The sequence below is a fragment of the Rattus norvegicus genome, chromosome 1 (assembly GCF_036323735.1).
Source record: "Rattus norvegicus strain BN/NHsdMcwi chromosome 1, GRCr8, whole genome shotgun sequence".
NCBI lineage: Eukaryota > Metazoa > Chordata > Mammalia > Rodentia > Muridae > Rattus > Rattus norvegicus.
Window position 1 is genome coordinate 213,558,725 of NC_086019.1, and position 13,523 is coordinate 213,572,247.

General features: G+C 53.1%; 2 protein-coding genes across 10 annotated transcripts; one reads left to right on the plus strand and one right to left on the minus strand.

Moving 5' to 3' along the window:
* Positions 1-121: 121 nt before the first annotated feature.
* On the minus strand, positions 122-3,698 carry Gpr137 (G protein-coupled receptor 137). 3 transcript variants are annotated; one of them, NM_001109562.2, is made up of 7 exons: positions 2,593-3,108; positions 2,463-2,512; positions 1,597-1,822; positions 1,330-1,479; positions 1,081-1,209; positions 837-955; positions 122-585 (listed from the first exon to the last, which is right to left on the minus strand). In NM_001109562.2, exons 1-7 carry the CDS (start codon positions 2,947-2,949, stop codon positions 426-428), a joined length of 1,191 nt encoding a protein of 396 aa, NP_001103032.1. In that variant the 5' UTR covers positions 2,950-3,108; the 3' UTR covers positions 122-425. The 3 variants fall into 3 exon arrangements, 2 of the variants coding, with proteins under 2 accessions (NP_001103032.1, XP_063130742.1); XM_063274672.1 differs by lacking the exon at positions 2,593-3,108 and adding an exon at positions 3,184-3,698 and having other exon boundaries at positions 126-585; XR_010057854.1 differs by having other exon boundaries at positions 448-585; positions 1,081-1,237; positions 2,593-3,186.
* A 296-nt stretch (positions 3,699-3,994) lies between these two features.
* On the plus strand, positions 3,995-13,310 carry Bad (BCL2-associated agonist of cell death). Of its 7 annotated transcripts, none has more exons than XR_010057342.1 (5): positions 3,995-4,124; positions 4,328-4,507; positions 4,944-5,126; positions 5,544-5,690; positions 12,070-12,116. XR_010057342.1 is itself a non-coding variant. In XM_039089714.2 (5 exons), the coding sequence occupies exons 1-5, from the start codon at positions 4,097-4,099 to the stop codon at positions 12,924-12,926; spliced, it is 708 nt and encodes a 235-aa protein (XP_038945642.1). In that variant the 5' UTR covers positions 3,995-4,096; the 3' UTR covers positions 12,927-13,310. The 7 variants fall into 7 exon arrangements, 6 of the variants coding, with proteins under 6 accessions (XP_038945642.1, XP_006230958.2, XP_063128854.1 ...); XM_039089714.2 differs by lacking the exon at positions 5,544-5,690 and adding an exon at positions 12,801-13,310 and having other exon boundaries at positions 12,070-12,260; XM_006230896.5 differs by lacking the exon at positions 5,544-5,690 and adding an exon at positions 13,037-13,310 and having other exon boundaries at positions 12,070-12,260.
* The last annotated feature ends 213 nt before the right edge of the window (positions 13,311-13,523 follow it).

Genomic DNA, 13,523 nt, shown 5'->3' on the forward strand with positions numbered 1-13,523 from the left:
AAGGTGAATGGCACCTGCCCAGACTAGTCAAGGGCGACCCATGTCAAGGGTCAGTGTTTGATCATCCTGATACCAAGCAGGACGAGGTAAGAGGGAACAGAACTCAGACAAGTGACCGGAGAAAGGACAGGGCACAGACTCTGTTTATTGAGTGGTAGGCACAGGAGAGGTAGCTGGCTCCAGTGTGGAAGCAGAGGTGGCAGGTCATGCCAGGGCACTGTGGGCATCTGGTATCCTGGGGCCTTGTCCCAATTTTAGGGGGGTGGCACAAGCTCACTACAATAGGAGCAGCAAGGAGCTGGCCAGAGGAGAGAAGCAGCCACAGTCTCCTGGCACCCTGGGCAAGAAGCAGCAGACGTACTTGGCACAGGGGCCAGGGGTTAGGGGAGCTGGGGCCTGGGCATTCTAGGGGGAGTAAAAGGAGATCACGTCTGTGGCGTGGAATAGAGGCTGTGGTGGTGGCTACCAGGTCCTGGCACCTGGGAGAAGAGCAGAGGAGTGGTCCTCGTCTGGCTGGCCCCTCCCCAGCCTGGCTCACGCCCGATGGCACCATACCAACTGCCAGAGCCCAGGCTGCCGGACATGCTGCAGGCAGAGAAGCAAGGTGAGTCCCAAGCAGTGCCCAGGGCCACATTTTTGAGAGGAGAAAGGAGAGGCTGAGAATAGAGAGCCCTAGGTCAAAGGGCAAAAGGCTTTTGGAGGCAGGGGTGGGCACTGGGAACCCAGAGGGGATTTCACTCAGAACAGATTAGGAACAAGGGGCTGGCTCTCGGTCCCCATTGCTCTTGGAGTCAGAAAAGATCCCAAGGCACTTCAGGCAGGGTTGAGGCTCCTACCTGGTGCTCTCACTCCGGCTATGCTCCCAGGAGTAGCCCTCATCCTCACAGTGGCCAGCCCGGTCAAAGAAGTAGGATCGGGAGCCAAAAACCTGCCCATTGAGGATTCGACTGGTACTCTGTAAGGGGGAAGAAGTTGCTACTATGGATATTTTTCTGCTCCCATAACTGTCCCAGGACCCCAGACCAGAATTCCCAGGGTTTAGCCCTCTACACTGGACCAAGAGGTGGTTGGGGGACCTACCAGGTCCTGTGGGGGCCGGTGTACCCGGAAGAAGCCCACCAGCAATGTGGTGGGCAGTAATTCCCACACGAAGAGGATGAGGCCAAACACCAAGTAACCTTTGTTCCCTAGGTCGTTCACCAGATCTGCCTGGGGGGAAACAGAGGCAGAGGACAGTCTGCCACCACAGAGGATGCTGGCAGGTTCCTGGCCAGCTGGAGGGTAGATACTATAGTTACCAAAGAAGGGACAAACACTACCAATGCCTACCTGGTCAGATACGTTGTACCAGTCGTAATCGAAGGCATCTAGCCGGCTCCGAGGGGCCAAAGCCAGAGCTGCCAGGTTGTAACAGGCCCGGCTGGCATAGAGCAGGACCATGGCACCCCCTATAGCAGCTGCCTGACACACACTGGTCCCCTGGCAGAGATGACAATAGAGGATCTTCAGGGAGAGGAAGTTCCTATCTCCCCTTACATCCTAAAGAACTCTGTCCAAGGAGCCCCAAGGGTACTATGTCAGGGTTGGTGGCCCTACCTTGGCCTCTAAGTAGATGCTGGTGGAAGGGGCTCGACGGGCCACAAGGCAGAGGCAGGCAGCAAGCGAGAGGGCGCAGATGACAAAGAGGGAGTCGCTCACCAGGACGCGTACCAGCAGAAGGACCCAGGGCTGTGCCTGGCGCTGGCGAGACAGCACTGCACACAGTACATTCACCAGCAAAAAGAGCAGTGAAGCACCCACGAAGGCCCCTCGGACAGCCAGCCTGCAGCCCACAGCAAAGTCAGCCCCGGACCGTGGATCCCCTCGGCCCTCACCAGCAACCCTGACTCCTCAGGAGACCCCAGGGTCACTCAGAGCTCAGATGGTCAAATCTAAACTCTGCTCATCTAGTTTTGCATAGGAGGGAACTGAGGCTCACGCAGGGGAGGTGACTAGAAGCTACAGCAGGCATCGTAGTAGGAGCACCAGATCAAACACCTGGATCTGAGTGCTCAGTGGGCCTCACTCCAGCTGTGTGACCTTGAACATGTGGCTTTGTCTAACCGGACCTCAGTTTCTTCATCTCTCAAATGAGCATAGGAGAGCACCTCAGGTGAGCTGTGCAAAAGATGCCTTTGAAATATCTTTATAAACTGGAAGGCACCGTGTAAGGACAGGGGAGTCGCAGCCAAGGTCACTAAAGGTACACAAGACTTTATGCATTCCATGGATTGGAGCCTCCATCTTTCTCCACCGGAGATGATGTTGATGTTCTCCCTCCCCTGACACGATCACAGATGTCTGAATCGGACGCTTTAGGTTTTTCAAGCTCTATCACAAAATATGTCTGAGGTGTGTCTTGTCTCAACCCTGCTGGGTGGGCTCCTCCCTGCCACTGACCCATTAACATCTCCAGTACTTACAAGCCTCGGCTCATCTCTGGCCGACGCTTCGCCTTGGCCTTGAACACCACCTGGGAGCAGAGATACCCATCACTCCCCTGGACCCTTGGGATTGCCCTCCTACTCCCACCACACCAGTTCCCGTGGTTACCTGCGCAAAGTAGAGGTTCATAAGCGTCAGTGTGAAGAACTGCAGGCAGACAGGGCAGCAATAGAGAAGCCAAAAAGGCAAGGGCCCCAGGCGGTTGGCCCTGGGAGTATCTCGGAAGTAGAAGGAGAAGAGTGTGGTACGCAAGGCAGCCCAGAGCAGACAGAGTGCCAGGAATACCGTCTGATAGCTGAGGCGCTTGTGCCCATACAGAAGCACCAGCCAGAGCTGGGCATAGACAGAGAAGAAGAGAAGAGCATATAGGGCAGTGTAGGCAGCGGTCAGCCCCAGGGTCACTGTAGGAGGCAGTGCAGGTACCAGCCCAGCTGCAGGCACCAGACCAGACAGGTTACTCTCCATGTCAAGGAGGGAGGCCTGAAACCCAGAGACAGAGATAGAGGGCTGGCCAGATGCCAGGGAGATAAATATGGAGGGGTGGGAACTGCAATAGGTGGTGAGAGCTGGGAACTCTGGAAGAAAAAAGTTAGGGTTGTCAGGCCTTTCCTCCTCAGCAGAGACAGGGTTGGGGGTAGGTACGGGTAATCTGGGCCCTGTACCCGTCACTCTGGAGTGTATAAGGGTAGTCTTTCCTACCCAGGGCAAATGAAATAGGGGTTGGGGTGTCCTTCCCTGGGCCAGCCCCAGGGACAAGATGCGAGGATGCAGTGGCACAGAGTCTCTGGCCTTAGTCGCTCGTGTCCGGCTGGCAGGAGGGGGAGAGCCGGCCGATGCCCGTCAGCTTAGGGCAGCGGCCGCTGCGGGGGCGCCCAACGCCCCGCTCTCCCCCTCCCCAAGCTTGGTTCCTCTTTCCCCTGCAATAATCCGGATTGGGAGGCTTCTTCCTCTGTCCTCAAGATTCCAGACGTGTTCCCCCACCGCGTCCACCCTCAGCCCCGGTGAATAAAAGGAAGTCGATGTCAATGTCCTCAGGCCGCTGCTGAGGAAGCGGGATCCGGTCGCCCGGACACCGGGCTCCAGCTCCCGGCTCCCGCTGCTCCGCCCCACTCCTGCGCCTGCGCGGGCGTCCGTTCGCTACGTAAACTGCGTAGCGGCTGGCAAGGACTCCGAAACCATGCGCCGCGCCCGGCGTGAATCTCTTCCAGAATCAACGCAAGGTGCGCTGCCGGCGGGCGTCCGGGGTTACGGATGGCGGCCGGCGGCCGAGAGTAGAACAGGCCGCACACAACAAGCACCTGGGTTACCAGTGCCATTGACCGCCAGCTCTTAATGTTGGGGACTACCATTTCCCACGCTTAGATCCCCAAACCCACATCGCGGTAGACATGCCCATGTGGGGGCGGCAACGACTTCCCTGCACAGGGTCGCTGAAGGAAACTTCCGCCCACAACCAAGATGGTACCTGGGCCCCGCCCCCTAGCTTCAGTCTGCAGGCCCCGCGCTCCGGCCTGCAGCAGAGCCCCTTAGAGCCCCACGGCTCGCCCTCCTGGGCTCCCCTGTCCATTCTTCCGCACCCGGGCGGCCATCCTGCCGGAAAGGAGCTCCCGAGATGGCGCGGGGAGTTGTCCCCAAGGCAGGTAGTGCAAGGCTTCCACGACCGGGAGGAGGAAGGAGCTGGTCTTCCCATCCCGGTCACTCGGTCCAGGGGAAGCAATAACCATCGCAAAGATCATTGCATCCGACGGCCAAGCTTCAGTGAATGACTCTATAAGTAATCACTAAGCTGTTTACAGAGTTTTCACTAGCTCCTCAGGGAGGTGTCATTAGCCCCATTTTACAGGAGGAATTCAGGCCCAGAAGGGCTGGAGGACTTATCAGCCGAAGCAGGCCTCCAGGATCCAAATGGGAACCCCAAAGCAGCCCTCGCTGGCTCCTGCACACGCCCTAGGCTTGAGGAAGTCCGATCCCGGAATCCGGAGCCTGGGGAGCGACGCGGGAGGAAGGCGGTGGAGACCAGCAGGTCGGTGCAGGGGTGGGACCTGGCTTGGGGTGGCCCCGCCCCCAGACCGATCCCGGGATTTACTTCGAGAACTGATTGGGTTAGATCTGTGACAGTTCCTGTCGCCCAGGAAACTAGGGCCGGGAGCCCTTAGAACTGGAGAGAGGAGGCAGGCCCGAGTCAGGGGCCTCGAGAACGGGCTTGGGGTGAGACCTATTCGCGGTCATAACGGGCAGGGGGGGAGTACCAGGGTCTGGTCAGAGATCTGAAGAGAGATTTAGTATTCCGGCGACAACCAGGCCAGATCCAGAAGACAGATAAGGGATTGGGAAGATTGGGGAAGCTGGGGAGTGGGGCTACTCTGGTGGGAGAGGGAGCCAGGAGTACCTCTCCCCTGCTTCTCATCACTACTGTTTGCTTAGCTGAGTACTGAGTACTTCTTACCTTGTCTCTACAGCCCAGAGTATGTTCCAGATCCCAGAGTTTGAGCCGAGTGAGCAGGAAGACGCTAGTACTACAGATAGGGGCCTGGGCCCTAGCCTCACTGAGGACCAGCCAGGTCCCTACCTGGCCCCAGGTCTCCTGGGGAGCATCGTTCAGCAGCAGCCGGGACAGGCAGCCAATAACAGTCATCATGGAGGTAGGTTCCTCACTTCCATCATTTTCCTGTCCCATGTCCCCTGACTCAGTTGCCCCTTACATTCCTGTTGCAGCCATACTTCTGAAGACTCTTGGGAAGCCCCAGATAGCTCTGATCATCAAATTGCCTCTTCTACAAACCAACTATCACTGGGCTAATGCACAGAGATTTATGGCATGTCCTTAATGATTAAGCTGGTTCACTAAATGCGGAAAACAGACTCCCTTATTATGTCCCAGACAAGATAAGATAGATGTGCGTGGGAGGTAAGCAGAGCCCCCAAAAAGAAATGACTTTCCTAAGGTCACTCTAAGGGGTGTTGTTGGAAGACTCCTCAGCCTGGAATAGGACCTTCCAGTGGCCAGTAGGTTCTTTCTTACTCCATGGCTCACCTATAGCACAACTGTTCTTGCTCAGATGGAGCAGGCAGGTGACCCTAAGTGACAAGCCAGAGCCGTGTGAAGTTGGAAAGAGGAAGACGGAGAGGCGTTGGAAGACACTGGTTATACTTTCCACTTCCCATCGCTGACCCCGTAACAGCCACAGAAACCTGAGCTCAACCAGGTTTGTCACTGGCTCCATAGAGCTTAAATTATCCCTACCCCATTATGTTTCCCTGAACTGCTTCAAGCTCCCACACAGCTGAGACTGGCCTCTACCTCCCAAGTACTAGGACCACAGGCCACCGTGCCTGGCATTCCACCTTCTTTTTAAAATTATGTGTATATGTGTGCCATTGTAAAATGCACATGTGCAAGTGTGGGGGCCTTGCAAGCCAGAAGAGGGCGCTGGATCCCCTAAAGCTGGAGTTACAGGTGGTTGTGAGCTGCCCCACCTCTTTGCTGGGAACTGAACTCATGTCCTCTGCAAGAGCAGCAAATGCCCTGAACGACTGAGCCATTTTTCCAGTCCCCACCCCTTTTAACCTTCAGGTTTCTTTATTATCATCATCATCATCATCATCATCATCATCATCATCATTTATTTTTTTGTTTTTCAAGACAAGGTTTCTCTATGTATCCCTGGCTGTCCTGGAACTCTCTCTTTAGACCAGGCTAGCCTGGAACTCAGAGATCTGCCTCTGCCTCCCAGTGTGGGGATTAAAGACATGCACTGCCACTGCTGAGCAATCTCCAGATTTCTTTTTCTTTCCTTTTTAAAAAAAATAAAATGTTTATTTAATGTGAGAACACTGTTGCTATATTCGGACACACCAGAATGGCATCAGATCCCATTGCAAATGGTTGTGAACCACCATGTGGTTGCTGGGAATTGAACTCAGGACCTCTGGAAGAGCAGTCAGTGCTCTAAACCACTGAACCATCTCTCCAGCCCCGTGGGTCAAATTCCTAAGGCCTGGGACTCACCTTGGGCCCCGGGAAGGCCTCATTCTGTTTCAGCTTCACCATGAGCTCCATGTACCCTGTGCAGCTGCCGATTTGCAAAGGTGGCTTTGGCGGGTCCACCTGGGAGGGCAGCTCTTCAAAGTACAGGCAGACCCCAGTCAGCTGCAGCAGCTTGTGCAAGAAGGCAGGTGGCTGGTGCACGTCCACAGGTGGTGCCTGGCTTGGGTCCCGCACTGCTTCGTCACAGTATTCCAGTCTGCGGAGTGAAAGGCCCGGCCTTGTCCAGACAACCCCAAGCCCCTTCTTTAAAGCTGTCCTAGCAACATGGGCCTGAGGAACCTGGCTTCCATGTTGTGATTGTGGGGTGAACTGGTCCAGCCCCAAGAAGAGGAGCTACCTTAGGTATTACACCTACTCCAAGGGGGTACTCCAACAGGAAGGAGGTGGCATGCTAGGACAAAGTGACAAGGTCTAGATTATACTTATGGGATGAGAGACTGGGAGGAAGGATGGGACACTGTCACAAGAGGAAGGGCAGGGCAAGCCTGAGTTACGAGGTGGGGGAGGGGCATTGACAGACTCTGAAAACAGCTTTAGGAAGCTCATTGAAAGTGGGGTTTGCGGGCTGGAGAGATGGCTCAGCGGTTAAGAGCACCTGACTACTCTTCCAGAGGTCCTGAGTTCAATTCCCAGCAACCACATGGTGGCTCACAACCATCTGTAAAGATATCTGATTCCCTCTTCTGGTGTATGTGAAGACAGCTACAGTGCACTTATATATAATAAGTGAATAAATCTTTAAAAAAAAAAAAAAGAAAGTGGGGTTTGCTGCAGCAAGGAACAGAGGTGCATCCCAGCTTCATGAAGGAGCACTTCAGTGAATGAGGACTACCAGGAAAAACAGCCAGTGTGTGTGTGTGTGTGTGTGTGTGTGTGTGTGTGTGTGTGATGGTGGTAGGGTTCATAGACATTTGATTTACTTTTCAGTGTTCTCAAAAGCAGAACTGAGTATGGTAGTATACGCCTGTAATCTCAGCACCACGCACAGAACAGATGAGTCTGAGGATGGATTGAGCTACTTAGACCCTGTCTCAGTGAAACAAAAGCAACACAAGTGAGATTTGCAAGTGTCAGACCTGCCAGAGCCATGGGACTACAAGCCATCTGTGTGCAGTCAGCTCACCCTGGTCCCACCTCTCCTGACTACCTGTACCAGGTCCACTGGGCTGTGAGCATCACTAGGGCAGGGACTGCAGCACTGGGACTGCACAGTAGGAAGGGGGGAGGAGGCCATAAAATGGGAGAAGCAGCCAGTACTGACCTCTGGGCCAAATGGCAGCATCTCAGGAGAGCCTTTTAAGTGCAGATCGAGAGGTTAACTGCTTCTGCCTTAATTTCCTAATGTGTAAAATGGGAATAGAACTGGTCCTACTTCTCAGGGCTCCAGAAGGGCACCTGAATTCATGTGAACAATGCTTAGAAACTGCCTGGCATGCAGGAGGCGTCATGGAGGTCCCTATGCCCAACTAACAGCATAGTTGTGGATGTCACTGTTGCTGGTGAGTTGACTTATTCTCTGCAGACCTGGGGTTCCTTCAGTAATTAGGGCAACCCATGCAGTGCCTTAAACATCCAGTGCTCTTGCATGGCAAACAAGAAGTATAGGTTAGACTCGGGATAGGGGTGGCTTGAAGAATCAGATGGTAGGGAGCCGCTGAAGGTTTGAGACAGACGTAGTTGGGTTTTAGAACAGGGATTGAGACATGGGCCCAGGACCTCCAGCCTCTCACTGAACCACATCTCCAGCCTTTGTTACATTTGGTGAGACAATCTCACGGTGTCGCCCAGGCTGACCTCAAACTCCAGGGCTGCAGCAACCATCTGGCCTCAGACCTCAGACATCCAACTAGCAAGTAGCTGGGACTACAGTTTGCACCAACTTCAGGAATGGTTCTTTATTTCTTGGTTTTGAGTTTTTGAGACAGTTTCTCTGTGTAGCCCAGGTTTTCCAGGAACAAGCCCTACTGGCCTGAAACTCTTGCCTCTCCTCCCAAGGGTTTGGATTAAGGGTGTGTGCTAACCATGGGAACAGGTTTATCTATTGAAGTGGTTGACAAAATCCAGGGAACAAACTAGTTTATGATAGCAGGTAAGAACTGTATGAAAATCAGATTTCAGTGTTACTGAGTAAGGCAGTGGTGGTGGGCACAAAGGTGTTTTCTGGGACATTTTGACTATGAATCCAGCAAGCTGCGCTGTTAGGCCCTGGCAAAACATTCGGCCAGAGCAGGGCCAGGTAAGGCCCCAGGCTAGAACTCTAAAATGCCTTTCCTCAAGGCTCCCGCACAGGTCTGGGCAGGCCATTGTGGAGACCAGGCTGACAGAGTGGCCTGCCCTGCCTGAGGGCAGAGCCTCACTGCTTGTAAGCATCTGGGAAACCACTGGTTTTGTTTTTATTCCTGTTCTCTCTGGTCGGCCATGCTATGTGTTTGTTTGTTTACAAATGTCTTTATATTGTGTGTGTATAAGCATATATAGAGATCAGAGGATACATTTTAGGAGTTAGTTTGGTTCTCTCCTCTTCTCCCTTGTGGGTCTCAGGAGTTGAAAGTTTAGTGACAAGCACCTTGGCACTCCCACCAATTGTAATGGAGTATGCTAGGATGTCTCTTGCATTGTGAATTTGCTGGTTTGGCCACACCCACTTACCCAGAGGCCCTGTGGGTAAGGAGCTTAAAGCTAAAGGTGCATATCAACCAGTTTCTTCCCACTTCCCCAACCCCTAGTCTGTCTGGGAGGGTGGCCTAAGGGTAGACACCCAGACAATAGCCACCCATCCCTTCCCCTGAGGAACTGAGGCAGGTCTAGGCCACTCCCACCCATCCTTTTTGTTCAAGGAGTTCTCGGAATCTCCAGGTTATTTCCAGTAAATGTAAAGATAATTTTACAATTCCATTGCGGGGCTGGAGGTGCAGCGCAGTTTGTGGAATACCTGCCTAGTAAGGGTGTAACCTCAGCCTCTAATCTCAGCACCATATAAACTGCAGTTGGGGGTGGGAACAGGAGGACCAGAGGTTTAAGGTCAGCCTTCCACCACCTGAGACCCTTTCTCATCAGTCAGTACAAATACTCTTGACACAAATGGATGTTACTTTGTTGCTGAGGTGCTTGGCATTGCTCAGTGCCTTTAGTAATCAACAGTTCTCCATGCCACAGCATGGGCTCTCAGCATGGCTGACACTAGTCAGGGCAGGAGAACATGACTCCTCCAAATTAGGCCACCAAGTTGGTTTGTGGTACTGTTGAAGGGTGGACATGAGAAGAGCACAGACCAGTCTTTGTCACTTATTGTGTGACCTTGGACACAGTGCACATGCTGTTTGCCTTAGTTTCACTCCCTGTAAAATGAGGAACTGCCTCCATAATCAGAGTTAACTAAATAACTGAGCTGGAGAGATGACTCAGTGGTTAAGAGCTCTGACTGCTCTTCAGAGGTCCTGAGTTCAATTCCCAGCAACCACATGGTGGCTCCTCACCATCTGTAATGGGATCCTATGCCCTCTTCTGGTGTGTCTGAAGACAGCAACAGTGTACTCATAGACACTAAATAAATAAATCTTGGGGGAAAAAAAAAACCTAAATAACCAATCCAAAGGAATCTTCCAGCCTGACCTGGTCAGTGTTTTGATTGGTTGTGAGGTACTGGGATGGAACCCAGGGCCTTGAGCATGCTAAGCAAGAACTTTTGTTTTGTTTTTTGAGACTTTATGTAACTCTAGCTATCCTGGAACTCACTCTGTGGACCAGGCTGGGCTTGAACTCAGAGATCCAAGGACCTCTGCCTCCAGAGTGTTTTGGAATTAAAAGCGTGTACTATCAAGTCTGATGCTAAACAAAGATTTTAACATAGCTTATGAAAGCAGATTTGTTCGGGGAGGGGGCACAGGTGCCACATGTCCAAGTGACTGTCAGAGGACAGCTTTCGGGGCTTGTTTTCTCTTTCCCCTTCACATGGGTTCCAAGGCTCCCCTCAGGCCAGCACTGAAAGCTCCTTTAGTGGCTGAGCATCCTCAACCAGCTCTTGTTTTGCTTCCTCCTGAAGGAGGAGGGACATTCACCTTCCCACCACCAGCTCGGCACACAGAATAGTGATTCTCCCACTCGGGTTCATTACTCAGTGCAGACAGGCTGCACCACCACCACTCAGGCACTCCTTTTACTGTCTGGCTGTGTTCTATGTAAGATGGGGAGAACTCCACATCTGCCACACAGGAGCCAAGAAACCAATGGATGCTCAAAGGACAGGGTAGAGTTGCGACTGTGAGACAGGCAGTTCCCGTGCCACAGACAGACTGAGGTAGCAAGGAGCTGGGGAAATGGGTCCAAGATTATGAAAAGAAACCCACCTAGCTACTGAGTGGCCCCAGTGAAAGCACTCTGTAGGTAAGCGATGATATTCTGTCCTGGCCAAGCCTTTCGTGATGGGTCCCCTCCTTACCTCTGCTTTTTGTCACATGTCTGCAGCTGGGATCCTCAGATCCTCTGAGCTGCAGAGTCTTGCAGCTGACCTTTGAGAGGGGGAGGCAAATTTACCAACCTCCGAACCTGAGGGTGACCTTACCTCCTCCCCAGCCTGCAGACACCTGGGTGTGGGCAGCAGGCTGTGCCTAGCTCTGGACTCTGCTCTTGGGAGTGGTTCTGGTCTGGACCGAGGGGTACAGATGGCAGAAGTCAGGATGGCACACGATACCCAGACTAGAGAAGAGCACCCACAATGCTCTTGCAGCTCACAGGGCACGCCTGTACTTCGATGCAACCTTCACACAGGTGCGTTACTATGTAGGCAAGGTGAGACTGTCCCTTCATGAAGAGAACCTAAGCATGGCTGGGCAAGGTAAGAGCTGCACACAGCCTGATGGGCTCTGAGTTCCAAACCCAGGGCCTTCTGGCCTCAGGCCTTAGCAACCTTGTTAACCTGAGTAAACCTGACCTCTTGGACCACATTTGTAGCTATTGTGTGCATGTGTGTTCGTGGTCCAGTGTCCCCCACTCCACCTGACTCTTCTTTTGTAAGGCAAAAGACAAGTTCTATAGTCTAGGCTGGCCTTAAACTCAACCTCCTGCTTCCACCTCACCAGTTCTGGGATTATAAATATAAACCACCACAGCCAGCTCAGGCCTCCATGCTCAGGCTGTTGAACCAGGTAGTGTGGAGGACAGTTTAATGCGTTCCAAAAAATAAAACGGATGAGTGATGACAGTTCTTGACACTGTCTCCCAAAAAAGGCATAACGGGATGCTCTAAGCGTTCTTGTTTTCCAAGATTCCTGCAAAGACACAGAGGTACCTCCCTACTTAAGGGTTGCTATGAGACCGTGATAGTTATATCTATGTCCCTATTTTGTGAAAGGCACAGTAGACTGTCCTTTTGTACACTAAAGGCTTCATTACTAGCACTGTACAAGGATTTGTGGAAGTAATCGATTTCTCACAAAAGTACTATGAGCTCCCTGTATTCACGAGAGAGGGACTCGGGCTGTGATGCGGACAATAGCAGGCCAGAGATTCACACCTCTTCCACTCCCTGACCCTGGCAGGCGCTGGGACTATGGAGACCCGGAGTCGCCACAGTTCGTACCCAGCGGGGACTGAGGAAGATGAAGGGATGGAGGAGGAGCTTAGCCCTTTTCGAGGACGCTCGCGCTCGGCTCCCCCCAATCTCTGGGCAGCGCAGCGCTATGGCCGTGAGCTCCGAAGAATGAGCGATGAATTTGAGGGTTCCTTCAAGGTGAGCGCCAGCGTTGGGTGCAACGGGACCTGAACCCTGAGCCTTCCTGGGATCTAGGGCATGTCGGGATTTCTAGTTTCAGAGCCACCAAGTTTTCCCTTGAGTGTTGTAGAGCATGCCGGGACTTGCAGTTCTAATCCGTCCCCTGTCCCAGTGTCCAGTGATTTGCTGAGATTTCCTCCCTCTTCCTTCTTTGTCCGAGGCCCCGCCCCCAGTCCCCGGAACATGCCTTCACCTGTAATCCGGAGTGTTTATACAGCCAGACGGCTATGAGAACTTCACGCTAAAGTTTCTGAACAGTTAGATTCATTAGTACAAGGCTTAATGGTATCTGAGCCTTTCCCCAACTTAAGCTACTTTAAATTCTTAAGTTCTGCCCCATCCTCTAAACAGTAGATCTCTAGCAGTGCAGTTTCATGTAGGATCCCGGCACACGCATCCTCCCATGTCTCTGACAGCCCAGTGCAGAGCAAGCTGGTGGTGGGAACCTGATTCGGGACGCTAGAGTGAGGCTCACTCTTTCCTCCTCCTTCCCTGAAGGGACTTCCTCGCCCAAAGAGCGCAGGCACTGCAACACAGATGCGACAAAGCGCCAGTTGGACGCGCATTATCCAGTCCTGGTGGGATCGAAATTTGGGGAAAGGAGGCTCCACTCCCTCCCAGTGATCTGCTCCACATTCCCGGAATTCTACCCGCTCCCATCGCCCGCCATATTGGGTGTGGGCGGAAGTCTTTCGAGGCCTTAGGAAAAAAGGATCGCTGTGTCCCTTTAACAGGGAGAAGAGCTGACGTACAGCGTTGAGTTCCTTCCGGTGCGTGCAATAGCCATGGAGGGGTGGCCCTTGCTTTGGAGTTTTCAAAGTTTTCCACACACCCTACCCCCTACGCCTCCGGAAGTGGCTATGTTCCCTCTCCGTTACTGGACAGCCCTCAGGCGCCTGTGCTAAGTTGCGAGTCCTGGTAAACCGAGACTGGGTGCTGTCCTATCATCCTAGCTGGAGGCCCCAGGTCGGGAGAAACGTGCTTTATAATAAAGCCCGCGCATGTGTCGCTGCGCCTCTGTTCTTGGTTTGGGGTTTCGCGAATCGGATTTCTGTCGCTGATAGTTTTAAGGGATTCGTTTTACCCGAGGAAGAAACAAGCTCAGTCTGAGGCCAAGAGATCGAGTCAACCCACGGACTTGGGCTGCTTGGCTTGGGTGGGGAAGAGGAGCGTGGCTGGACCCCTGGGACTGACAGGCCCTTATCTCTAATATGGTAATTG

Bases quoted from the DNA above. Each gene is read 5' to 3' on its own strand.
- Bad (XM_006230896.5), top strand. From the start codon at position 4,097: ATGGCGCGGGGAGTTGTCCCCAAGGCAG. The intron at 4,508-4,943 runs GTCGGTGCAGGG...TTGTCTCTACAG, and splicing joins AAGGCGGTGGAGACCAGCAG to CCCAGAGTATGTTCCAGATC. The intron at 12,261-13,036 runs GTGAGCGCCAGC...TCCCTTTAACAG, and splicing joins AATTTGAGGGTTCCTTCAAG to GGAGAAGAGCTGACGTACAG.
- Gpr137 (NM_001109562.2), bottom strand. From the start codon at position 2,949: ATGGAGAGTAACCTGTCTGGTCTGGTGCCTGCAGCTGGGCTGGTACCT. The intron at 2,513-2,592 runs GTAACCACGGGA...CTCTGCTCCCAG, and splicing joins TGAACCTCTACTTTGCGCAG to GTGGTGTTCAAGGCCAAGGC. The intron at 1,210-1,329 runs GTAGGCATTGGT...GTTTCCCCCCAG, and splicing joins GGTACAACGTATCTGACCAG to GCAGATCTGGTGAACGACCT.